This window comes from Mustelus asterias, unplaced genomic scaffold (genome assembly GCF_964213995.1).
Source record: "Mustelus asterias unplaced genomic scaffold, sMusAst1.hap1.1 HAP1_SCAFFOLD_220, whole genome shotgun sequence".
Lineage (NCBI taxonomy): Eukaryota > Metazoa > Chordata > Chondrichthyes > Carcharhiniformes > Triakidae > Mustelus > Mustelus asterias.
In genome coordinates, this window is record NW_027590204.1 from 336,973 (window position 1) to 364,271 (window position 27,299).

The 27,299-nt window shown below is 47.8% G+C and overlaps 1 protein-coding gene across 1 annotated transcript; it reads right to left on the reverse strand.

Annotated features, from left to right (window-relative positions):
• Positions 1-62: 62 nt before the first annotated feature.
• On the reverse strand, positions 63-27,097 carry LOC144485779 (uncharacterized). The gene is given in 4 exon segments (XM_078203863.1): positions 63-492; positions 5,953-7,709; positions 19,352-20,649; positions 26,951-27,097. Coding segments are annotated over 3 exon segments (3,381 nt in total). The 5' UTR covers positions 20,546-20,649; positions 26,951-27,097.
• Positions 27,098-27,299: the final 202 nt, after the last annotated feature.

Here is a 27,299-nt window from a genome sequence, read left to right on the forward strand (position 1 = left end):
TAAATGCAGTCCTGGATGTAATTGAGAGCAGAAACAATAACAGCAGAATCCAACCCCTGGAATCACTCGTGAACTTGTTGGTGTCTCAGCAGGGCAGATGAAGCTCTGAATCCCTTCGCACACTGAGGGCAGATGAATGGTCTCTCCTGAGTATGAACTTGCTGGTGTATCCACAGGCTGGATAACTGAGTGAATCACTTCTCACATTGAGAGCAGGTGAAGGGCCTCTCCCCAGTGTGAACTCGGTGGTGCATCTGCAGGCTGGATAATTGAGTGAATCGCTTCTCACACTGAGAACAGGTGAACGGCCTCTCCCCAGTGTGAACTCGCTGGTGTATCCGCAGGTCGGATAACCGAGAGAATCCCTCCCCACCCTGAGAGCAGGTGAACGGTCTCTCCCCAGTGTGAACTCGCTGGTGTGTCCGCAGAGTGGATAACTGAGTAAATCCTTTCCCACAATCAGAGCAGGTGAACGGTCTCTCCCCAGTGTGGCTGCGGCGATGAGTTTCCAGCAGAGATGGGTAATTGAATCCCTTCCCACAGTCCCCACATTTCCACGCTTTCTCCATGATGCGGGTGTCCTTGTGACTCTCCAGGTTAAACAATCAGTTAAATCACACACAGAACACGGGTACAGTCTCTCCCCACTGTGAATGCTGCGATGTATTTTCAGGCTGTGTAACTGTTTAAAGCTCTTTCCACACTCAGTGCACTGGAACACTCTCACTCGGGTATATGTGTGTCTCGGCATTTTTCCAGTCACATTTATGCGAAAAAAAAGTCTGAAGCAGACAGAACAGAAAAATATTTCTCCTCTTAGATTGAAAGGCGGATGGTATTCAGGTCCAGATGAACTGAATGACTGTCGGAATTTGACATGACATTTGTTCGAGATTTCTGTCTGTAAATCCTCACCTTCTGATGTTCTGTGAAAGGAGTTTATAAAATGCATCAGTGTCAGTACAGATTAGAAATTCAGAACAGACAATTCTCGTTTCTATTGAACATTCTTTCCTCTCTCATTCCCCAAAGCTGTGAATCTCCATCCCACACACTCTCCCTCCATTCTCACTCTGCTGTATCTAATATTCACCCTCCCAATTCTCCTGAAGGTGCTGATTGAGGCTGATTGACAGATCCGTGCTCACTGCTTCCTGTCCTGGACACAGAGAGCTGAAAATCTCCATGCAGGCTGCCAGACAGATCTATGTCTCTAGGGGGGAAGCGGGGGGGGGGAGGGAGGGGGGGAGGGGGGGAGGGAGGGGGAGGGGGGGAGGGAGGGGGAGGGGGGGAGGGGAGGGGTGGGGGAGGGGGGTCTTTCTTGGGCTTTCTTTGTACATCGACTCCCTTAGTTAGAATTGGTTTGGATTAAAAGTTCTCAAATGGACGTCAGCACTCTTCCTTTGTTTTAATCTAATGACCACATGGTCTGGGAACATTTCTTATTAATAATCTCTCTTTATAAACTCTTTGCTTCAGTATCCAATTCCAGAATTTTCCTTTTCTTTGTGTTACTTGCGTCAGGAATAAATCTTTGGACCTGACAGGAAGTTTAACCCAAGATCAATCCAACACAGGATTGGTCAGAATCATTTCACGTGTCAAATTTTAAATAATCATTACAAATTAAAACTCTCATTCTCACATGGGTGATTTGTATCCGGAGTAAAATTCCCACATGTTTCGTAAAATATCCTGGAATCCTGTCTCTGGCCAGTAAATATGGCTCCAGGTTCATAACTTCTGAACAAAAAAAGTTTTTATTGATCACACTTCCTTTTTTAAAAATCTGTTTGATTTAAATCACAGACAGAAAACCTCAAAGCTTGAAGCGTTCATCCCACAAATATCATCCACACACAAACAGAGAAACTTAACATGTGCTTTACAACAACAATAACCAAAATTAATTACTTAAGCGTTCTTGTGATCCTGTTTTTAAACTTCCAAAAATGCCTTTAATTAAAGACTCACGGTAAGGTTAATTCTCTAGAAAGATAAACCTGAACAAATGTAGCCCAAAATAATGATAAAACACATCTACAAACATCCACATAAAACAAACAAAACACACAGATTCTCACAGCTGGTAAATTTCAAACAATGAATCCTCAGCATTCTCTCTCGCAGCGATAGCTTCTTAAAGCGACAGAGCACTACAAGCTCACAACTCCTTGATTAAAATAAGATCCAAGATCCTTCACGATAACTTCACCTTTTTTAAGCTAACCTACAATGACTGATTTTAGAGGCAACATCTTGTCTTTGGTGATTTAAAATCCCAAACACATTACCACCAGCAAAATCTTTGTTCTTTCTCTGGGGATAAAACTCTCAGTTATTCCAAATTCCTCCAGGCTGTGCTTAATATTTCCACAATTAACTTCCCAGAAATCCTCAATTATAAACTAAAATAGACACATGAATTTCCGGGCAGTCACAGGAATATGGTCAAGATAGTCCAGTCCCACAATGCCTCACATTCAATCTGCAGTCCTTCAATTATAACACAATATGTGGCTGTATGTAGCTGCCTTGGCCATGGTCAACCCCAAGGGTGCCTTCTTGAACTGTTGCAATGCCTAAGGTGTACGTACACCCACAGTGCTGTTAGGAAGGGACTTCCAGTTACTGAGAGAGACAAGAGATGAAATTGCTGGGCCTCTAACAGAAATCTTTTGTTTCTTCATTGGACACAGGTGAGGTCCCAGAGGATTGGAGAATAGCAAATGTGGTCCCGTTATTTAAGAAGGGTAGCAAGGATAACCCGGGTAATTATAGGCCAGTGAGCTTGACGTCCGTGGTAGGGAAATTGTTGGAGAAGATTCTTAGAGATAGGATCTGTACACATTTAGAACTGAATAATCTCATTAGCGATAGACAACATGGTTTTGTGCGAGGGAGGTCATGCCTCACAAATTTGGTTGAGATTTTTGAGGAGGTGACAAAAATGACTGACGAGGGAAGGGCCGTGGATGTCGTCTGCATGGATTTTAGTAAAGCATTTGACAAGGTCCCTCATGGCAGGCTGGTGCAAAAGGTTAAATCTCACGGGATCAAAGGCAAACTAGCGAGATGGGTACAGAACTGGCTTGGCCATAGAAGACAGAGGGTAGCAGTGGAGGGGTCTTTTTCTGATTGGAGGTCTGTGACTAGTGGTGTTCCACAGGGCTGTGTACTGGGACCTCTGCTGTTTGTGATATATATAAATGATTTGGAAGAAGATATAGCAGGTCTGATTAGTAAGTTTGCGGACGACACAAAGATTGCTGGAGTTGCGGATAGTGATGAACATTGTCAGAGAATTCATCAGGATGTAGATAGGCTGGAAAATTGGACGGAGAAATGGCAGATGGAATTTAATCGAGATAAATGCGAAGTGATGCATTTTAGTAGATCTAATGCAGGGGGAGCTATACAATAAATGGCAGAACCATCAGGAGTATAGACACGCAGAGGGATCTGGATGTGCAAGTCCACAGAACCTTAAAGGTTGCAACACAGGTGGAAAGGGGGGTGAAGAAGGCATATGGCATGCTTGCTATTTTTGGATGGGGCATAGAGTATAAAAGTTGGCATATGATGTTGCAGTTATATAGAACATTGGTTCGGCCACATTTGGAATACTGCGTCCAGTTCCAGTTGCCACACGACCAGAAGGACGTGGAGGCTTTGGCGAGAGTGCAGAAAAGGTTTACCAGGATGTTGCCTGGTATGGAGGGTATTAGCTATGAGGAGAGATTGAGTAAACTAGGGTTGTTCTCCCTGGAAAGACAGAGGTTGAGGGGCGGCCTAATAAAAGTTTATAAAATTATGAAGGGCACAGATAGGGTGAACAGTTGGAAGCTTTTTCCCAGGTCAGAAATGACAAACACAAGGGGTCACAAGTTCAAGGTTCAATACAGATATGTGGGGGGACGTATTTTACACAGAGGGTGGTGGGGGCCTGGAATGTTCTACCAAGCAAGGTGGTTGAGGCAGACACGCTTGGATCATTTAAGACTTATCTAGATAGCCACATGAACAGACTGGGAATAGAGGGATACAAACGGATGGTCCAGTTAGGAGCACATGATCGGTGCAGGCTTGGAGGGCCGAAGGGCCTGTTCCTGTGCTGTATTGTTCTTTGTACACATTCCAGACTTTCACTAGACTGTAGGTGGATATCAGATTGATATATTTCATTCAACCACACCCAAGGTGAGTTATTTCAATTCCTTTATTGTCCAGGACAATATATTCACAATATCTTTAAAACAGAAATTAAACATTCCCATTTGATTTCAGACAGTAACATATTCTGTTAGTTTGTTCTTTATTGTCGATGTCAGGCTGGGGTTGTTCTCCTTGGAGCAAAGGAGGTTGAGGGGAGATTTGATAGAGGTGGACAAGATTCTGACAGGTTTAGATAAGGTGGACAAAGAAAAGCTGTTCCTATTAGCTGATGGGACAAGGACGAGGGGGACACAGATTTCTTGTTTTGGGTCAGAGATGCAAGGGACGGGGCGGGGCGGGGGGGGGATGTGAGGAAGAATATTCTGATGCAGCGAATGGTAATGACCTGAAACTCGCTGCCTACGAGGGTGGAGGAAGTGGAGAAAATAAACAATTAAAAAGGAAATTGGATGGACATCTGGGATGTTCCAAACAGAACAAAGAAAATTACAGCACAGAAACAAGCTCTTTGGCCCTCCAAGCCTGTAGCAACCATGCTGCCCGTCTGAACTAAAACCCCCTACCTTTCCGGGGACCATATCCCTCTGTTCCTATGCTATTCATATATTTGTCAAGACACATCTTAAAAGTCACTATCGTATCTGCTTCCACTACCTTCCCCGGCAACGAGTTCCAGGCACCCACCACCCTCTGTGTAAAAAACCTGCCTTGTACATCTCCTTTAAACCTTGCCCCTCGCACCTTAAACCTGTCTCCCTAGTAATTGACTCTTCCACCCTGGGAAAAAGCTTCTGATTATCCACTCTGTCCATGACCCTCAGAATCTTGGAGACTTCTATCAGGTCGCCCCTCAACCTCCATTGCTCCAGTGAGAACAAACCAAGTTTCTCCAACCTCTCCTCATAGCTAATGCCCTCCACACCAGGCAACATCCTGGTAAATCTTTTCCGTACCCTCTCCAAAGCCCCCACTTCCTTCTGGTAGTGTGGTGACCAGAATTGAACACGAGGTTCCAAGTGCGGTCTAACTAAGGTTCAATAAAGCTGCAACATGACTTGCCAATTTTTAAACTCAATGCCCCGGCCGATGAAGGCAAGCATGCCATATGCCTTCTTGATTATCTTCTCCACCTCATTGCCACTTTCAATAACCTGTGCACCTGTACACCCAGATCCCTCTACCTACGAATACTCTTAAGGGTTCTGCATTTACTGTATATTTCCCATCTGTATTAGACCTTCCAAAATGCATTACCTCACATTTGTCCGGATTAAACTTCATCTGCCATCTCTCCGCCCAAGTCTCCAACTGATCTATATCCTGCTGTATCCTCTGCCGGTCCCCATTGCTATCTGCAATTCCACCAACCTTTGTGTCGTCCACAAACTTACCAATCAAACCAGTTACATTTTCCTCCAAATCATTTATATATATTACAAACAGCAAAAGTCCCAGCACTGATCCCTGAGGAATGTCACTTGTCACAGCCCTCCATTCAGAAATGTACCTTTGCACTGCCAACTTCTGTTTTCTTCTGACTAAATATCTCTAAACTTCCTGACACCCTGTCACTCTGTGATCCTTATGACATTTGAAACCAGCTATTCGCAAAAAGACTCAAAGAGCATCAGGCCACTGGAGGCTGAGACCAGCCAGTCCAGCACAAAGAAACCCTCTGACCCTTCCCATTGACCAACTGTGAGAATGAACAAAATGCAGTCCTGGAGGCAACTGAGAGCAGAAACAATAACAGCAGAATCCAACCCCTGTCATCACTCATGAACTTGCTGGTGTCTCAGCAGCTCGGATGAAACTCTGAATCCCTTCCCACATACAGAGCAGGTGAACGGCCTCTCCCCAGTGTGAACTCGCTGGTGTCTCTGCAGGTTGGATAGTTGAGTGAATCCCTTCCCACACACACAGCAGGTAAACGGCCTCTCCCCAGTGTGAACTCGCTGGTGTGTCCGCAGGCTGGATAACTGAGTGAATCCCTGCCCACACTGAGAGCAGATGAATGGCCTCTCCCCAGTGTGAACTCGCTGGTGTGCCCGCAGGTCGGATGACCGAGTGAATCCCTTCCCACACTGAGAGCAGGTGAACGGCCTCTCCCCAGTGTGAACTCGCTGGTGTGACCGCAGGCTGGATAACTGAGTGAATCCGTTTCCACACTGAGAGCAGGTGAATGGCCTCTCCCCAGTGTGAACTCGCTGGTGTGTCTGCAGATTGGATGACCGAGTGAATCCCTTCCCACACTGAGAGCAGGTGAATGGGGGTTTCTCCCCAGTGTGAACTCGCTGGTGTGTCTGCAGGTGGGATGACCGAGTGAATCCCTTCCCACACTGAGAGCAGGTGAATGGTCTCTCCCCGGTGTGAACTCGCTGGTGTGTCAGCAGGCTGGATGACTGAGTGAATCCTTCCCCACACTGAGAGCAGGTGAATGGCCTCTCCCCAGTGTGAACTCGCTGGTGTGCCCGCAGGTTGGATACCTGAGTGAATCCCTTCCCACACTGAGAGCAGGTGAATGGCTTCTCCCCAGTGTGAACTCGCTGGTGTCTCTGGAGGCTGGATAACTGAATGAATCCCTTCCCACACTGAGAGCAGGTAAATGGCCTCTCCCCAGTGTGAACTCGCTGGTGTTTCTGCAGGGTGGATGACTGAGTGAATCCCTCCCCACACTGAGAGCAGGTGAATGGTCTCTCCCCAGTGTGAACTCGCTGGTGTGTCCGCAGGCTGGATAAATGAGTGAATCCCTTCCCACATTGAGAGCAGGTGAATGGCCTCTCCCCAGTGTGAACTCGCTGGTGTGTCTGCAGGTGGGATAACTGAGTAAATCCCTTCCCACATTGAGAGCAGGTGAATGGTCTCTCCCCGGTGTGAACTCGCTGGTGTGTCAGCAGGCTGGATGACTGAGTGAATCCCTTCCCACACTGCGAGCAGGTGAATGGCCTCTCTCCAGTGTGAACTCGCTGGTGTGTCTGCAGGTGGGATGACTGAGTGAATCCCTTCCCACACTGCGAGCAGGTGAATGGCCTCTCTCCAGTGTGAACTCGCTGGTGCGTCTGCAGGTGGGATGACTGAGTGAATCCCTTCCCACACTGCGAGCAGGTGAATGGCCTCTCTCCAGTGTGAACTCGCTGGTGTGACTGCAGGCTGGATAAATGAGTGAATTCCTTCCCACACTGAGAGCAGGTGAACGGCCTCTCTCCAGTGTGAACTCGCTGGTGTATCTGCAGGCTGGATAACCGAGTGAATCCCTTCCCACACTGAGAGCAGGTAAATGGCCTCTCTCCAGTGTGAACTCGCTGGTGTGTCTGCAGGTGAGATGACCGAGTGAATCCCTCCCCACACTGAGAGCAGGTGAATGGCCTCTCTCCAGTGTGAACTCGCTGGTGTCTCTGCAGGCTGGAAACCTGACTGAATCCCTTCCCACACGGAGAGCAGATGAACGGCCTCTCTCCAGTGTGGCTGCGCCGATGAGTTTCCAGCTCTGATGGGGTTCCGTATCCCTTCCAACAGTCCGCACATTTCCATGGTTTCTCCATGGTGCAGGTGTCCTTACCTCTCTCTTGAGTGGACAATTAGTTGAAACTTCATCCACACACAGAACAAGATTACAGTCTCTCCCCGCTGTGAATGGTGTGATATTTATTCAGACTGTGTAACTGGTTAAAGCTCTTTAGTCAGTGCATTGGAACACACTCACTCGAGTGTGGCAGTGTGTTGATGCATTTTCACTCACACTGACATTTCAAATCTTTTCAAATCGACAGACTGGACAATCATTTCTCCTTCTGGATTCAAAGTCCGATGATATTGAGGTCCCAAGGAATATGACTCTGTCAGATCGAGACGTGGCGTTTGAGATTTCAGCCTCTGATTCCTCTTTCAATGTCCTGTAAAATGAGTTTACAAAAGTCATCAGTGTCAGTACAGGATAGAAATTCAGAACAGACAATTTCATTGGAACATTCTTTCCTCTCTCATTCCCCAAAAGCTGAAAAGAGAGAGAGACCTGGGCCAACCTTTCCAGAGTCTGCACCTTCCCTGGATTCACTTCCTTTCCCTTCAGTTGCTGCAAGTCCCTAATTTCCCCAGAATGAGAAAAGAAATGGAAAGGGGGTTGAAAAGAAAGTGTTTCACTCACAAATGTTGGCCTCTTTTAAGGGTAGGAAGTTTGAGTCTGTCTGAAGATCAATCTTCATTCACACAAAGTCCACGCTCTGATTAGCTGGAAGACCAGAGTCCTTCCGGTCCTCCAACTCTTCCCATTGGTCAACACCTCAGCATGAAGATCAGAGGGTGGGTTCTCCCCCGCACATGCGCAGCTTCCCCTCTCCCTCGCACATGCGCAGTCCCGGGCCGGGGGGAGGGGGAGCTCACCGAGCGGCTTCTCGCTCTGGCCAGGGCCGTCAGCCGGTGCCTGGAAACCTTGGCTCGATGTGGTGTTGGGGGAGGGGAACAATGGGTGGGGGCGGGGCTCCCGGGTCCGCGCGCCCGGGCCTGCGCACTGGAACCCGGAGACATCACCGCGGAGCAGAGTGATTCCTATTGGCTGATTCAGGGAGGACTCTATCGTGGCGTCACAATGCGCAAGTTGTCCAATGAGCTTCAGAGTGAAACTTCCTCCTCTGGGCAACATCTGGGAGGAAATCAATGTTTCCCCCTTTCCATTTCTTTTCTCATTCTGGGGGAAATTGGGGACTTGCAGCAACTGTAGGGAATGAAGTGAATTTGGTCTGTATATTCCACACATTTTTACTCCAGTAATGTAGACATTTATCTGTCTGGCAGCCTGCATGGAGATTTTCAGCTCTGCGTCCAGGACAGGAAGCAGTGAGCATGGATCTGTCAATCACACATGAGGACGGCCTCAACCAGGATCTTGGGTTCATGTCACACTATCTGTAACCCCCACGACTTGCCTGGGCTTGCAAAATCTCACCCACTGTCCTGGCTGGAGACAATACACATCACTTTAACCTGTGCTTAACCCTCTCTCCACTCACATTGTCTGTGCCTTTAAGACTCGATTACCTGTAAATTCGCATTCGAACCATTATCTTGTAAATTGAGTTTGTGTCTTTATATGCCCTGTTTGTGAACAGAACTCCCACTCACCTGATGAAGGGGCAGCGCTCCGAAAGCCTGTGGCTTATGCTACTAAATTAACCTGTTGGATTTTAACCTGGTGTTGTGAGATTACTTACTGTGCTTACCCCAGTCCAACGCCGGCATCTCCACACTCTGAGTGGAAACAGAGACAAGTAGGAGAGGCCGGAGGTGAGGAGAGAGATTTTATACATCTACAACTCAACAGGAACTTTGACAGAATTTCCAAACCCTGTGAACACCATCAGCTCCAAGTTCCTCTCCAACCCACACACCATCCTGACTTGTCTGACATCCAGTACTGAAAGAACAGAAATTTATTTCATTTAAATACTGGGAAGACTGAACCCATTGTGTTCAGTCCCCACTACAAACTCCACTCCCTCGCCAACAACTATATCTCTCCTCCTGGCAACTGTCTGAGGCTGAACCAGGCTGTTCACAACCAGGATGAAATAGTGCATCCCAACATGAGCTTCCAGCCACATGTCCACATCATCATCAAGACCACTTTCATTCATAGAAGCATTAATAGTAATTAATTAATAATAATGAATAATAAAGTACAGTGTAGAAGGAGGCCATTCAGCCCATCGAGCCTGCACCGACAACAATCCCATCCAGGCCCTATCCACATATTTACCTGTTAATCCCCCTGATACCAAGTGGCAATTTATCGTGGCCAATCCGTCTAACCGGCACATCTTTGGACTGTGGAAGGAAACCGGAACACCCGGAGGAAACCCACACAGACACAGAGAGAATATAGAAACTCTGCACAGACAGTGACCCGAGGCTGGAATTGAACCCGGGTCCCTGGCGCTGTTAGGCAGCTGCACTAACCACTGTGCCACCGGGCCACATGTCAGTGCCATCGCCCGACTCCAGCCCAGTCTCAGCTCATCTGGAACCCTCACCCATTCCATTGTGACGTCACACTCTGACCCATTCCATTGTGACGTCACACTCCCACCCATTCCATTGTGACGTTATGGCTTCACTCCGATCACAATCCCTGCCGGCCTCCCACATGCAGCCTCAATGGCGGCAGTCAGCCCGGGTCCAACACTACAAGCTGCCGCTCCATTTGGTACAAAGGGGGGGACCGGGAAGTTCATTTCCGGGGTTTAGGTTTGAACAACATGTTTACAAAGTCTCTCCACCCACCCGCCACATTTATCATTCCCCGCACGCCGCCCTCTACCTCGTATTGATCTCGCTTCCGAGTTAAAACCATCCGTCTGTCCGTCGCCATTACCCGCACTGCGCATGCTTCAGGTCCCGCCCCTCATTCACTCTGATTGGTTGGAGGACCAGCCGCTCCCGCTCAGTCCTCCAGCCCCGCCCCCTCTTCCTATTGGTCCGGTGCTGCCGTCAATCAGCCCCGGGCATTGTGATGTGGAGCATGCGCAGTGTCATTGCTGTCCTTGGCGCTTGTTTGTCCCGGAGAAGCGGAGTCAGCGTTAGGCGGTGGCTGGGAGGGTTTGGAAACACTTTGTGGATCCGCAAACCCTTCAGAATCATTGTCAGCTCCCTGGTTTGCAGCTGCGGGGCTTCTCCCTCCCTCCCTCCCGGGAACAGGCCCAGGTTAACGGCCCCATCCTGGCTCAGCCACTGGAGGATGGTTCACATCAGAGGATGGGGGAGGGGGACAATAAATAAGAGGTTACACTTTGGCCTCAAATCAATGAGGACTCTGATCTCTGGGAAGGAAGGAAACCCTGGGAGGTGGGCGGGGAGGATTCACAAACACCCGCTGGAGGCCCCAACACCCCCAGTAAAAAGCTGCAGCTCCCTGCAGTGACCAGGAGAGAAAATAATTGATTTTATTTTCACTCTGTACAAAAGAGAACTGAACCCAGCCAGAATAGAGAGTGGGAGAAAAGATTTGTGAAGATATTTCACACTGGGTTTGCCAGGCTGACCAACTCTCTCAGAGAAAATGAAAGGACATCCTTCATGAGTCTGTCGGAGCAGGTGAGCAGTATTGTGTGCGGTGCTGCTGGAACTGTGTGGGTGGACAGGGGCTGGTTGGCAGCCAGAACAGTTGGAAGAGGGTGCTGCACACATCCATCTTATGGGTGAAACAGCGCCCATACACCATGCAGCCTGGCACAGTGGAGTCAAACACCCGCTGGAGGCCCATTGAAATATGAGCTGGTTGGTCAGTGTGGGAGTTGGTTGCAGGACAGGGAGGAGGGAAAGTGTTCAGGATGAGGATTTACTGCTGCACAGGAACAAGTGAGGAAACGATGTTCCACAGAACATAGTTTCAAATTCCAGCATCCGCAGTAATTTGCTTTGATTCCAAATAAACTTATTGGACTTTAACCTGGTGTTCTGAGACTTCTTACTGTGCAAACTCCACAGAGACAGTCACCCACCCTTGGAATCGAACCCAGACTCAGTGAGGCAGCAGTGCTAACCACTGTGCCACAGTGAAGGGAGTTTGCCGCAAATTTCGGGTGATAACAATGGGCTGGATGCTGCTCAGAATGTGGAGCACTGCAGCAAAGTACAGAGAGACAGAGACAGAGCAGCAGACTGGACTGAGAAATGGAGTCTGCAGACTGGAACTGGCAGCATGAGGAGAGGTTATTTAGTCTAACACCCACAGCAATCTACAACCCAACCCCATTACCGAGACAGTGAGACCGAGATTACAAACACTCACCAACACAGCTCCACTGAAACGTCCGAGGAAAAAGAGGGAACCTGTGGCAGTTCCTGTCCTGAAATAGCCCCAGGACTGTCACTCAAACCCCCAACCCGGCCCAGTTCACAGCTCAGCCTCTCAGCTTGCAGCTTCCTGCACCTTGAGCCAACCCTGCCCAGGTGTGGGAGGGATGTGGAACCACAGAGTGGGGGAAGGGGTGACCACCTGCGGTGCCCCAACTAGTTTCTCCTTCCCCTCCCCCTTGGCTCTCTAAGGTCTGAATGTGGATGTGTTGATGGACATTGCAGAGCCTCACTGAGCTTATCCTGGGTCACCCCCTCCCCCTGGGTTCAGTGTGTTCAGTTCGCTGCTTCTTTCCCTGCTGAACTTTCAGTTAATCAAAAACAGAAAGTGCTGGAAAACCTCAGCAGGTCTGATCGCATCTGTGATCATCCAGACTGGAAGCAGTAACTCCATTCTCTCTCCACAGATGCTGTCAGACCTGCTGAGATTTTCCAGCATTTTCTGTTTGTTTCAGATTCCAGCATCCGCAGTATTTTGCTTTTATCTTCATTTAAACAAACATTCTTTCATGGCCTTTACCCTCCGTGCTCCTTTCCAGAGCTTCCCACCTTCTGCTATTGTCCCTGACTCCCACATTAACTCTGTCATTCCTTCCCTTTATCCCGCTCACATCCCGCTCGAAACTCAGGCTCAGAGTTTTAGCGCCATCTCCCCCTCCCCCAGCTCCCACATCCCAACACCCGGAATCTCTCACCCAGCGGTTCCAGTTTGTCTGGTTTGAGTTCAGATTTGCCGCAGCACCGACAGGATTTCACTTCAAACCAGCCGGAACTGACTGCTCACAAATCCCCAAATGTTTCTCCAGCAGCCCGGGCTGGTTAACGTTGTTTAAAGTCAGCGCCCAAATGCAGTTACTCTCCTCAGTTTAAAAAACTTCTCCGTTTCATCTAAAGTATTATTCGCAGCAGACATAAACACAAAATTGTGAACGTTACCCACCGCCCCCCCCCCCCGCGCCGCCCGCCCCCCCCCCCCCCCCCCCGCCAACGAGACCCGAGCTGGGGTGTCCTGAGTAAGAGACATCTGTTTCGGGTGTGACAATTCTTACACATTGTCTGGTTGACATCAAACGGAAAACGCTGGAAATTGCCCCCATTACCGAGACAGTGAGACAGAGATTACAAACACTCACCAACACAGCTCCAGTGAAACGTCCCAGGGAAAAGGGGGAATCTGTGGCAGTTCCTGTCCTGATATCGCCCCAGGATTGTCACTCAAACCCCCAACCCGGCCCAGTTCACAGCAAATTGCTGCTTTTGTCAAAAGGGTCACTTGGACTCGAAACCTCAGCTCTTTTTGTCTCCTTACAGATGCTGCCAGACCTGCTGAGATTTTCCAGCGTTTTCTCTTTTGGCTGGAAATACTCAACAAGTCAGGCAGCCTCTGTGGAGAGAGAAACAGACTGAATGTGACCTGTCATCGGAACTGGGAAATATATTATTATTTCTCGCAACTGAAAGAGACACTTTACAGCCTTCAGAACAAAACTGAGCTCAACAATTTTACACCACAATCTCTGCCCCCATTGTGATCTGTGTTTCATTGCTGCTTTTTTCACCTCATTTCCCTCTTGTTTTCTTTACTTTACATTCAGACTATCGCTCACCGGCTATTCACACCTCATCCAGAACATCTTTTGTGTCTTTACTTGTCCCATTACCACTCGTTTTGGTCTTGGGCCGTGAAACATTTTGTCAGTTTGCAGATCTTTCATTTTGTTCTTCTCCACCTCCCTCTCTCAATTCTTCAGAGGTCAGTCTTTGACAAAGGGTCATCTGGACTCGAAACGTCAGCACTTTTCTCTCTTGACAAATGCCCGTGACCGCTGAAGTGCGTCATGGGCATTCAGCCTCTGATCTTTGGGTAAGCATTCTCCAAGGCGGCCTTCACGACACACGACAGCGCAGAGTCGCTGAGCAGAAACTGATAGCCAAGTTCCGCACACATGAGGACGGCCTAAACCGGGATGTTGGCTTTATGTCACACTGTCAGTAACCCCCACAGCTTGCCTCCTGGACTTGCTGGCTGTCCTGTCTGGAGACAATACACATCTCTTTAACCTGTGCTTAATGCTCCCTCCACTCACATTGTCTGTATGTTTAAGAACTGGTTGGCTGTTGAGATTTGCATTCTAATCAGTATTCTGTAACTTGATTTTGTGTCTCTGTGCCCTGTTTGAGAGCAGATTTCCACTCCATCTGACGAAGGAGCAGCGCTCCAAAAGCTAATGGTATTTGCTACCAAATAAACCTGTTGGACTTTAACCTGGTGTTGTTAAAACTGTTACTCTAAATATATCCCCATAGCTCCGGGTGGGAGTGGAATTGATGATTTCTTGACTGTCTGTCTGCACTGCTGCCTCACAGTGCCAGGGACCCGGGTTCAATTCCCAGCTTGGGTCACTGTCTGTATGGAGTCTGCACGTTCTCCCCGTGTCTGTGTGGGTTCCCTCCGGGTGCTCCAGTTTCCTCCCACCGTCTGAAAGATGCGCTGTTTAGGTGCATTGACCCAAACAGGTGCTGGAGTGTGGCGACTCGGGGAATTTCACAGTAACTTCATTGCAGTGTTAATGTAAGCCTTACTTGTGACTAATAAATAAATTTAACTTTTAACTTTAATTTTGTGAACTCATAGAATCGTAGAATCTTACAGTGAAGAAGGAGGCCATTCAGCCCATCGAGTCTGCACCAACCACAATCCCACCCAGGCCCTATCCCCGTAACTCCACATATTTAACCTGCTAATCCTCCTGACACTAGGGTCAATTTTGCATGGCCAGTCAACCTAAGCAGCACATCTTTGGACTGTGGGAGGAAACCGGAGCACCCGGAGGAAACCCACGCAGACACAGGGAGAATGTGTAGACTCTGCACAGACAGTGACCCAAGCCAGGAATTGAACTCAGGTCCCTGGCGCTGTGAGGCAGTAGTGCTAACCGCTGTGCCACCATGCTGCCCTCATCTCCTTGAACAAATAGTAAATTGTAGAGATTATAAAGTTTGAATTGTAATATCTAATGGTGTAAAGTATCTGGGAGCAGAGTGGATGTGATAAAGGCTGGAATACAGACTGTGGGAATGAGGCTGAAACTGCTGTGCTCAGTGAATGGTTCTTATTGGAGGGAGGGATGTAACGGGATCTTCCTTGTTACTCCACTTACAGGCCGATGTTTGAGGGTCTGCCGATAGCTGCGAGTGTCTCTCTCTTACAGGCCTTGAAATTTCAAAGGCCGGGGAATGCTGCACTGGGGCAGCTCCACAGGAGAGAGCGCTGAACCAGGCTCACCGTTTATACCTGACCGGTAACCTGATACTTATATCACACAGCCATCCCAAAACCACCACCAAGGCCTGAGTGATTCTCTCCCTTGTCGGTGGGACAATGGCCACCCTGCACCCACTCCACTCGAGTAGGTCTCCAAGAGAGAGAACAGAGAGACTCCGTTCTTTATCTCCTGACCAGCAGTCTCCCTTGAGTGAGTGGGTTTGAATCGCTCAGATCACCCTCGGTTCCAGACTCCGGATTTATGGTAAGGGATATTGAAGCTGTGACCTCGTCAGAGTGCGCTGATGAGAGAACAAGAGGCAAGACAAACTCCAAATGAGTTTCAAAACTTACAGTGATTTATTTAACAATACAATCAACCTCTTCAATACCCCACCACACAGGAATAAAACTTATACTTTATACTACACTATGGGAGAAATGCTAATGGGTACAATGTATTACTGAACTTTAAAATTACAATACACCACCCCTCCCCTTGCCTCAACCTCTATCCTATCCTCGGGAGCTTCGCATGGTTGGCTGGGATACTCACAATTCTAAAAGGGGTTCCTTTGTGGTCGGCTCAAATGTCTTAGTGCAGGGTCGAAACTGAAGAGAGCTCGGTCCTGCTTGTCTGCTTCTCAGCTTGCGATTCTGGAAGAGAGCTTGGTCCTGCTTGTCTGTGTCACTGCTTGCGATTCTGGAAGAGAGCTTGGTTCTGCTTGTCTGTGTCACTGCTTGTGATTCTGGAAGAGAGCTTGGTTCTGCTTGTTTGACTCTCAGCTCAATTTAACAAAAACACCTTCCCTGCCCCAATAGGTGATTTTCAAGGACAATGGGGCTTTCGATCACCGGCAGTTTCAGTTTAATTCAGTCAAGTCCACACACAAAAGGCTGGAACTGCCTTGACCCCCCGTGGGTCGTTATTTCAATGTCTTCTGTGGATGGGCCGATTTCTGTGGTCATGGACTCCCTGCTGGTCTGTTTACTGTCCTTTGTCCTTCTGATGATTCGATCACTGGTGTGTCTGCCTTTTTGGCCACTTGCATATTCAGGGGGCTCACACCTTTTTTTCTCTTCGCACAGTCCACCGACAGGTTATGTTTGTCCTGCCGAACCTTCTGGGAGGTTTTTATCAGCCAGCAGCCAGAGTTGGCCACTTTTAAACTGCTGCGACAACAGATCATAGAAATCATAGAAACCCTACAGTGCAGAAGGAGGCCATTCGGCCCATCGAGTCTGCACCGACCACAATCCCACCCAGGCCCTACCCCCACATATTTACCCACTAATCCCTCTAACCTACGCATCTCAGGACTCTAAGGGGCAATTTTTAACCTGGCCAATCAACCTAACCCGCACGTCTTTGGACTTTGGATGAATGAACACCGCTCGACAATCATCAGGCAAGACTGTTCTCTTCCTGTGGGGGAGCACTTCAGCAGTCACGGGCATTCAGCCTTGGATCTTCAGGTAAGCATTCTCCAAGGCGGCCTTCACGACACACGACAACGCAGAGTCGCTGAGCAGAAACTGATAGCCAAGTTACACACACATGAGGACGGCCTCAACCGGGATGTTGGATTTATGTCACATTATCTGTAACCCCCACAGCTTTCCCCCTGGACTTGCAGAATCTCACTAGCTGTTCTGTCTGGAGACAATACACATCTCTTTAACCTGTGTTAAATGCTCCCTCCACCCACATTGTCTGTACCTTTAAGACCTGGCTGGTTGTAGGGATTCGCATTCTAATCAGTATTCTGTAACTTGATTTGTGTCTCTGTGCACTGTTTGAGAGCACATTTCCACTCCATCTGACGAAGGAGCAGCGCTCCGAAAGCTTATGGTATTTGCTACCAAATAAACTTGTTGGACTTTAACCTGGTGTTGTGAGACTCACTGGAGCCCCAGGCCATTCTTGCCATCCTGCCAGGTCTCGGGTACTGAGGCCAGTAGTAAAGTTTATTAATGCGTCACAAGAAGGTTTACATTCGCACTGTAAGTAAGTTACTGTGAAAATCCCCGAGTCGCCACACTCCGGCACCTGTTCGGGTACACTGAGGGAGAATTCAGCATGGCCAATGCACCTAACCATTATGGTATTTGCTACCAAATAAACCTGTTGGACTTTAACCTGGTGTTGTGAGACCTCTTACCGTGTTCACCCCAGTCCAACGCTGGCATCGCCACATCATCCCCTCCTGTCCACCAGAGGTCGCTGTAGGCCTCCCAGCTGCTGCTCCTCCCAGTGTCACCTCTTGCCCACTCCAGCCCCTCCAGTACACCTCACTGGAGCCCCAGGCCATTCTTGCCATCCTGCCAGGTCTCGGGTACTGAGGCCAGTAGTAAAGTTTATTAATGTGTCACAAGAAGGTTTACATTCGCACTGTAAGTAAGTTACTGTGAAAATCCCCGAGTCGCCACACTCCGGCACCTGTTCGGGTACACTGAGGGAGAATTCAGCTTGGTCAATGCACCCAACCAGCACATCTTTTGGACTGTGGGAGGAAACCGGAGCACCTGGAGGAAATCCACAGACACGTGGAAAATGTGCAAACTCCACACAGTGACCCAAGCCGGGAATCAAATCCAAATCCCTGGCGCTAACCACTGTGCCACTGTACCACCCAGTGCTCTGAGGTTAAGTTTCTTCTTCAAACCTAAGAAGATTCAGTGTCACATCAGGGCGGGGAAAAAGGAGTCCATTGGCTTCAGATGGATAATGGTAAAAGTTAATATCCCAATTTATTCACTTTATTCCTTCAAGCTGAGGTTTACAAAGTGAGAATTCCGCTGTTTATAGCAGTGACTAAATAAGCAATGACACTGATCCTATATTTAAATTAGTCTGGAATACACCTCAATTTCACACAGGTTAACATTTTTCAAGCATTTGGAACCCCAAATGTCTGCTGACGTGTCATCCAGAGCTGTTTTCCTGGCAGTTTGTGTCAGTAGTAGGCTGCCGTTACCATCCACTCTTGGGCAGGGTGAGGAGACAGCTCCGACACCGACCTCAGCTGGAATGGGGATTGAACCATACATTAGTCCGCAGGCCAGCAATGCTGCAGGAATTGCAAAGGGGCTGCACAGAGGTCCAGAATTAGAAGAGGGGGTTGTGAAGATGGAGGAAGCGTCTGCAAGACATGGGGACATTTTGGATTATCTCAAAATTACAGAATGTGGGAGACCAGTCAGGAATGTGTTGAAATTGTCAAGTCTGGCAGTAATGTGTGGATGTGGGATTCAGCAGCAGATGAAGGGCTGCACGGTGGAACAGTGGTTAGCACTGCTGCCTGACAGCAGTGGGTTTCTGTGTACGTTCTCCCTGTGTCTGAGTTTCCTCTGGGTGCTTCCGTTTCCTCCTACATTCCAAAGATGTGCAGGTTAGGTGGATTGGCCATGTCAAATTATCCGTTAGCGTCCAAAGATGTGTAGGTTAGGGGGGGTTAGCAGGGTAAATGCACAAGGGTACAGGGCCCATTGAGTCTGCACCGACTCTCCAACAGAGCATCTTACCCAGGCCCTATCCCCGTAACCACACATATTTACCCCGCTGTTCCACTGTGTTACTTATTCATTACAAAAGGACCAGAGTCTGAGGTTATAAATGGGTGAGTTTACTCCAATAGTAATTCCTTAACATCTGACAAGTTTACAGCTATTAACATCCCACCTATCAAATAGCTCCAGCCTACAGATGAGAGGACCAACATTCAGAGCTTTCAAATCCTCATCCTGAAGTTACAAAACAGACTTTAGTCATCGGCCTGCTGATACATCGGCACATTCACACAGGGGTGGATTGGACTGTGATCTGTTTATTGTTCATCTTAGTTCAATACAGTTTCTGAGTGATTTAAATTTAAAACAAGGTCTGCAGGCGTGAAGATTTATTGACATATGAATGAGAGGTGCTGTGGGGCATTCTACAAGCCCAACAGGGTTGATTTACATCAGAAAAACTCCAACTATCAGTATAAACATAATTCAGTCTGGGATGTAATTAACAGCAGCAATAACAGCAGAATCACACCCCTGTGATCACTGGTGAATTCGCTGGTGTCTCACCAGGTTGTATGACTGGGTGAATCCCTTTCCACACATTGAACAAGTGAACGGCTTCTCCTCACTATGAACTTGTTGGTGTCTCAGCAGAATGGATGACCGGGTGAATCCTTTCCCACACTCAGTGCAGGTGAACGGTTTGTCCTCAGAGTGATTTCGCTGGTGTGCGAGCAGAAGTTTTCTGCTTTTAAAGCTCTTCTCACAGTCAGAACATTTGAACGGTCTCTCATTTGTGTGAACAAGTTGGTGTGAAGTGAGAGAGGATAAACAAGTGAATCCCTTCCCACACACAGGGCAGGTGAACGGCCTCTCCCCAGTGTGAGTTCGCTGGTGTACAGTGAGGTCACCTGATCGCCTGAAGCCAGTCCCGCAGTGAGAACACATGAATGGTCTCTCGTCAGAGTGAACACGTTGATGGTGACGCAGTTCCTCAGAACTTTTATAGCCCTTCCCGCAGTCTGGACATTTAAACAGTCTCTCTTCACTGTGAACTCGTTGGTGTTTCTGCAGGTTGAATGATCGGTTAAACCCCTTCCCACATTCAGAGCAGGTGAATGGCCTCTCTCCAGTGTGAATGCGCTCATGTGCCACAAGGTGGAATGATGTCCTGAACCCCTTCTGGCAGTGGGAGCAGCTGAACGGTGTGGAACCGGTGTGAATGTACTGGTGCTCCCGGAGTGTGCGTGGAGTTTCAAAACTCTTTCCACACTCAGTGCATTTAAACTCTCTCCTGTCGGTGTGAACTGGCTGGTGTCTCTGCAGGGCAGAGAAATCTGTGAATCCCTTCCCACACTCAGAGCAGGTGAATGGCCTCTCCCCTGTGTGAATGTGCTGATGTATCAGCAGGGCCGATGACTGAGTAAATCCTTTTCCACATTCGGAGCAGGTGAACTGCCTCTCCCTGCTGTGAATGCGCTGGTGAATCAACAGGCCAGCTGTCTGAGTGAATCCCTTCCCACACACAGGGCAGGTAAAAGGTCTCTCTCCAGTGTGAGTGCGTTGGTGATTTTGCAGGTCAACTGGATAATTGAATCCTTTCCCACAGTCTCCACATTTATACGGTCTCTCCCTGGTGTGACTGCGCTTGTGTCTCGACAGGCCAGATGATCGATTGAAGCCTTGTCCACACACAGAACACGTGTACGGTTTCTCCTCTCTGTGAACGGTGCTTTTTCCTTCCATGTTCAAAGGCCGATGATGTTTAGATCCTGATGAATCAAAGCTCTGTCTGATCTTGATGTGATCCTTGATTTACAGTTTTCTGTAATTCCTCACCTTCTAATCCCCTGAAAAATGAATTGAAAACAGAAAGAGGCAACATGAGAGACAAGCCATAAATATACAAAGACAAAATGTGAAATTGAGTTGAACTAATCTGGTAAATTGTGGGATTGGGACTAGGAAATACTGGATATGAAAGCTGCTGGATTGTGACAAAGCCTCAAACTGTTTACCAGTGCACTGAGGGAAAGGAACCCTCCACCTCTTCAGAGCCAACAACAAGAATCCAGCCTTTATGCGTGAAGAGGGAGAGGTCGGGAGGAGGGTGACGGAGAGAGACTTTATACATCAGCAACTCAACCAGGATTTTGGCAGAATCTCCTAAACCCACAATCTTCCCCACCTGGAAGTACCAGAGCAGCTGCGACATGGGAAAACCACACAACTCCCTGACTTGGACAAATATCACTGTCCCTTCAACGTGACTGGGTTAAAATTCTAATACTCTTGCATTGTGGGAGCACCTACGGACTGCAGAGGTTCAAGAAGAAGGCCAACTATCACCATCACAAAGGACAATTGGTGATTGGTAACATATGATAGTAATAGAAGCAGTCCGTGCAGGGATCCCCGGTGGTCGTTCCCCTTAGCAACAAGTATTCCGCTTTGGATACGGTTGAGGGGGATGACATACCAGTGGGGAGCCGCAGTGAGAGGATCTCCAGCACTGTGTCCGTCTCTGTGGCTCGGGAGGGAAAGGGGGAGAGCGGGAGGGCGATAGTTATTGGGGACTCGTTAGTTAGAGGGATAGATAGGAGGTTCTGTGGCAGCAAAAGAGACTCACGGATGGTATGTTGCCTACCGGATGCCAAGGTTCGTGATGTCTCAGACCGTGTTTTCCAGATTCTGAAGGGGGAGGGGAAACAGTCACAAGTCGTGGTGCACATTGGTACACATGACATAGGTAAGAGAAGGGACGGGGATTTAAAGCAAGAATTTCTGGAACTGGGCTGGAAGCTGAGAGCCAAGACGAAACATGTGGTCATCTCTGGTACGTTGCCGGTACCACGTGATAGCGAGTTGAGGAACAGGGAGAGAGTGCAGTTAAATATGTGGTTGCAGGGATGGTGTAGGAGGGAGGGTTTCAGATACGTGGATAATTGGAACACGTTCTGGGGAAGGTGGGACCTGTACAAACAGGACGGGGTGCACCTGAACCAGAGGGGCACCAATATCCTCGGAGGGAAATTTGTTACGGCTCTTCAGGGGGGTTTAAACTAATTTGTCAGGGGAGTGGGAAAGGGAGTTGTAGTCCAGAAGTCAGTGAGGGTGGTGAGGCATTGGGGAAGGTATCAGGGTCAAGGGTGGGTACTGGTAGACAGGAAGGTGGGTTGAAGTGTGTCTACTTCAATGCAAGGAGCATCCGGAACAAGGTAGATGAACTTGGGGCGTGGATTGGTACTTGGGACTACGATGTTGTGGCCATTACGGAGACGTGGGTAGAACAAGGACAGGAATGGTTGTTGGACGTTCCGGGGTATAGATGTTTCACTAAGTGTAGGGAAGCTGGTAAAAGAGGTGGAGGAGTGGCATTGTTAATCAAGGATAGTTTAACGGCTGCGGAAAGGCACTTCGTGGGGGATCTGCACACTGAGGTAATATGGGCTGAAGTTAGAAATAGGAAAGGAGCGGTCACGTTGCTAGGAGTTTACTATAGGCCCCCAAATAGTAATAGAGATGTGGAGGAAGAAATTGCTAAGCAGATTATGGATATGTGTGGGGGTCACAGGGTAGTTGTCATGGGGGACTTTAACTTTCCAAATATTGATTGGAACCTTTGTAGGTCAAATAGTTTGGATGGGGCAGTTTTTGTGCAGTGTGTGCGGGAGGGTTTCCTGACACAATATGTGGATGGGCCGACTAGAGGTGAGGCCACATTGGATTTGGTACTGGGAAATGAACCGGGCCAAGTGTTAGATTTGGTTGTGGGAGAGCAATTTGGAGATAGTGACCACAATTCGGTGTCTTTTGTTATTGCAATGGAGAGGGATAGGGCCGTACAGCAGGGCAAGGTTTACAATTGGGGGAGGGGTAATTATGATGCGATTAGGCAAGAATTAGGGGGCATAAGTTGGGAACAGAAACTGTCAGAGAAAGGAACTAATGAAAAGTGGAATTTTTTCAAGGAACAAATACTGGATGTCCTTGATAGGTATGTTCCTGTCAGGCAGGGAGGAAATGGCCGAGTGAGGGAACCATGGTTCACAAAAGAGGTGGAATGTCTTGTGAAAAGGAAGAGGGAAGCTTATGTAGGGATGAGGAAACAAGGTTCAGATGGCTCGATTGAGGGTTACAAGTTAGCAAGGAATGAGCTGAAAAAGGGGCTTAGGAGAGCTAGGAGGGGACATGAGAAGTCCTTGGCGGGTCGGATCAAGGAAAACCCCAAGGCTTTTTACTCTTATGTGAGGAATAAAAGAATGACCAGGGTGAGGTTAGGGCCGGTCAAGGACAGTAGTGGGAACTTGTGTATGGAGTCAGTAGAGATAGGCGAGGTGATGAATGAATACTTTTCTTCAGTGTTCACCAAGGAGAGGGGCCATGTTTTTGAGGAAGAGAAGGTGTTACAGGCTAATAGGCTGGAGGAAATAGATGTTCGGAGGGAGGATGTCTTGGCAGTTTTGAATAAACTGAAGGTCGATAAGTCCCCTGGGCCTGATGAAATGTATCCTAGGATTCTTTGGGAGGCAAGGGATGAGATTGCAGAGCCTTTGGCGTTGATCTTTGGGTCCTCGCTGTCCACGGGGATGGTGCCAGAGGACTGGAGAATGGCGAATGTTGTTCCTCTGTTTAAGAAAGGGAATAGAAATGACCCTGGTAATTATAGACTGGTTAGTCTTACTTCGGTGGTTGGTAAATTGATGGAAAGGGTCCTTAGGGATGGGATTTACGACCATTTAGAAAGATGCGGATTAATCCGAGATAGTCAGCACGGATTCGTGAAGGGCAAGTCGTGCCTCACAAATTTGATAGAATTTTTTGAGGAGATAACTAAGTGTGTTGATGAAGGTAGGGCAGTTGATGTCATATACATGGATTTTAGTAAGGCGTTTGATAAGGTCCCCCATGGTCGGCTTATGATGAAAGTGAGGAGGTGTGGGATAGAGGGAAAGTTGGCCGATTGGATAGGCAACTGGCTGTCTGACCGAAGACAGAGGGTGGTGGTCGATGGAAAATTTTCGGATTGGAGGCAGGTTGCTAGCGGTGTGCCGCAGGGATCAGTGCTTGGTCCTCTGCTCTTTGTGATTTTTATTAATGACTTAGAGGAGGGGGCTGAAGGGTGGATCAGTAAATTTGCTGATGACACCAAGATTGGTGGAGTAGTGGATGAGGTGGAGGGCTGTTGTAGGCTGCAAAGAGACATAGATAGGATGCAAAGCTGGGCTGAAAAATGGCAAATGGAGTTTAACCCTGATAAATGTGAGGTGATTCATTTTGGTAGGACAAATTTAAATGTGGATTACAGGGTCAAAGGTAGGGTTCTGAAGACTGTGGAGGAACAGAGAGATCTTGGGGTCCATATCCACAGATCTCTAAAGGTTGCCACTCAAGTGGATAGAGCTGTGAAGAAGGCCTGTAGTGTGTTAGCTTTTATTAACAGGGGGTTGGAGTTTAAGAGCCGTGGGGTTATGCTGCAACTGTACAGGACCTTGGTGAGACCACATTTGGAATATTGTGTGCAGTTCTGGTCACCTCACTATAGGAAGGATGTGGAAGCGCTGGAAGGAGTGCAGAGGAGATTTACCAGGATGCTGCCTGGTTTGGAGGGTAGGTCATATGAGGAAAGGTTGAGGGAGCTAGGGCTATTCTCTCTGGAGCGGAGGAGGCTGAGGGGAGACTTGATAGAGGTGTATAAAATGATGAAGGGGATAGATAGAGTGAACGTTCAAAGACTATTTCCTCGGGTGGATGGAGCTATTACAAGGGGGCATAACTATAGGGTTCGTGGTGGGAGATACAGGACGGATATCAGAGGTAGGTTCTTTACGCAGAGAGTGGTTGGGGTGTGGAATGGACTGCCTGGAGTGATAGTGGAGTCAGCCACTTTAGAAACATTTAAGCGGTTATTGGATAGGCACATGGAGCACACCAGGATGATAGGGAGTGGGATAGCTTGATCTTGGTTTCAGATAAAGCTCGGCACAACATCGTGGGCCGAAGGGCCTGTTCTGTGCTGTACTGTTCTATGTTTCTATGTTAATAGTCTGTGATAGTAATTCATGATGTGGAGATGCCGGCGTTGGACTGGGGTAAACACAGTAAGAAGTTTAACAACACCAGGTTAAAGTCCAACAGGTTTATTTGGTAGCAAAAGCCACACAAGCTTTCGGAGCTCTTAGCCCCTTCTTCAGGTGAGTGGGAATTCTGTTCACAAACAGAGCTGATAAAGACACAGACTCAATTTACAAGAATAATGGTTGGAATGCAAATACTTACAACTAATCAAGTCTTTAAGAGACGAAACAATGTGAGTGGAGAGAGCATCAAGACAGGCTAAAAAGATGTGTATTGTCTCCAGACAAGACAGCCAGTGAAACTCTGCAGGTCCACGCAACTGTGGGAGTTACAAATAGTGTGACATTTTATAGTAATAAAATTCATTACAGTAATTATAGTAATTCATTACAGATACCTGGGTCTTGTCAGTAATGTCCACTTCCAAAGAATTTTTTGTTTATTTGCAAATCTGTATGAAACCTGCAAGTTCATACGTTCACAAGATATAGGAGCAGAATTAGGCCATTCGGCCCCTTGAGTCCGCTCCGCCATTCAATCATGGCTGATATGCTTCTCATCCCCATTTTCCTGCCTTCTCCCATAACCTTTCAACCCATAACCAATTAAAAATCTGTCCAACTCCTCCTTAAATTACTCACTGCCCAGCATCCACCGCACTTTGGGGTAGCAAATTCCACAGATGAAAGGAAAACAAGGAAACAAAACCAATGACCGCTACAATCTAGGAGGACAAGGACAGTGGACAGATGGGAAAACCACCACCTGGAAGTCCCCCTCCAAGCCACTCAGCATCTTGACTTGGAAATATGTCACTGTTCCTTCAATGTCATTGGATCAAAATCCTGGAATTCCCTCCCTAACAACACTGTGGATGTACCTCCACCACATAGACTGCAGCGATTCAAGAAGGCAGCTCACCACCAGCTTTTCAAGGGCAATTAAGAATGGGCAATAAATGCTAGTCCAGCCAATGACTAGAATCAATTGAACAATTTTAAAAATGACTTGGAATATCCATCAGAAAACAATCCTGACAGTTACTCAAATAAATACTTCACTCAGTCACACCAGCTTCTGAGGTTATATTTGACTGAAGTGGTTGGATTTTGCTGTTGTTTGTGGAAAACTTTGGGGCATTTGCCCAGTTCATTACGCAAACTAGCCTCCCATCTATTGACTCCATCTACACTTCCCGCTGCCTCGGAAAAGCAGCCAACATAATCGAGAATGTCACACACCCCGGACATACTCTCTTCAACCTTCTTCCGACAAGAAAAAGGTACAAAAGTCTGAGATCATGTACCAACCGATTCAAGAACACTTTCTTCCCTGCTGCCATCAGACTTTTGAATAGACCTACTTCTCATTAATTTGATCTTTCTCTACAGCCTAACTGTGACTGTAATACTACATTCTGCACTCTCTCCTTTCCTTCCCTATGTACAGTATGCTTTGTCTGTATAATGCACAAGGAATAATGCTTTTCACTGTACACTAATACATGTGACAATAATAAATCAAATCAAAAAAGAACCCCACACACTCCGGACACACTCTCTTCCACCTTCTTCCATTGGGAAAAATGATACAAAAGTCTGAGATCAGGTACCAACTGACTCAAAAACAGCTTAATCCCTGCTGCCATCAGACTTTTGAATGGAGCTGCCTTATATTAAGTTGATAATTTGCTACACCCTGGATATGACTGTAACACTGCATTCTGCACCCTTTTCTTTCCTTCTCTCCTATCTGCTCTATGAATGGAATGCTTTGTCTGTACAGTGTGCAAGAAATAATAATTTTCACTGTAAACCATAACGTGACAATAATAAATCAAAATTATCCACCAGTTCCCACTTCTGTTCTTTCTGATGAATGAAGGATCTGTGCACAGCTTTTTCGACCCTCCTCCCAATCTCCACATCACAGGAAAAAGATCACCAGTCAACAATAACTACTTTCAATGACGGAGGGTTTACCCAGCATTCGCCGCGGTGGTGAATGTCCCCTATTTACAACAGAGGAAAGCACTGCGCAGGCGCAGTATCACCAGTATTGAAGCATGCGCACCGTCAGTCATGGCGATGGGGTGAGTCTTTTTGTCTCTTTGCCACGAGGAAGGAAACGGAAACTCTGAGGGAGCGATGGAGCCGGCTCTGGATAAGGAGAGTTTCTAAACACCTGGTGGGTGCCTCAAACCCCGATTGAGACTCTGTGCTTCCGTGTTTGCAGCTCCGGATCTTTTTTCGCCCGAGGCCCAAGTCCAGGTTAACGGCCGCCATCTTGGATCAACGAGAGGCGCATGCGCCAGGGGTCTTCGTGACGCAACAGTGAGGGCGGGGCTTAGATTTTACAGTTCCCACCGGGTCCTAGTTTCCAGTACATCAGAATTCAAATTATTTATTCGTGTCAGAAGTAG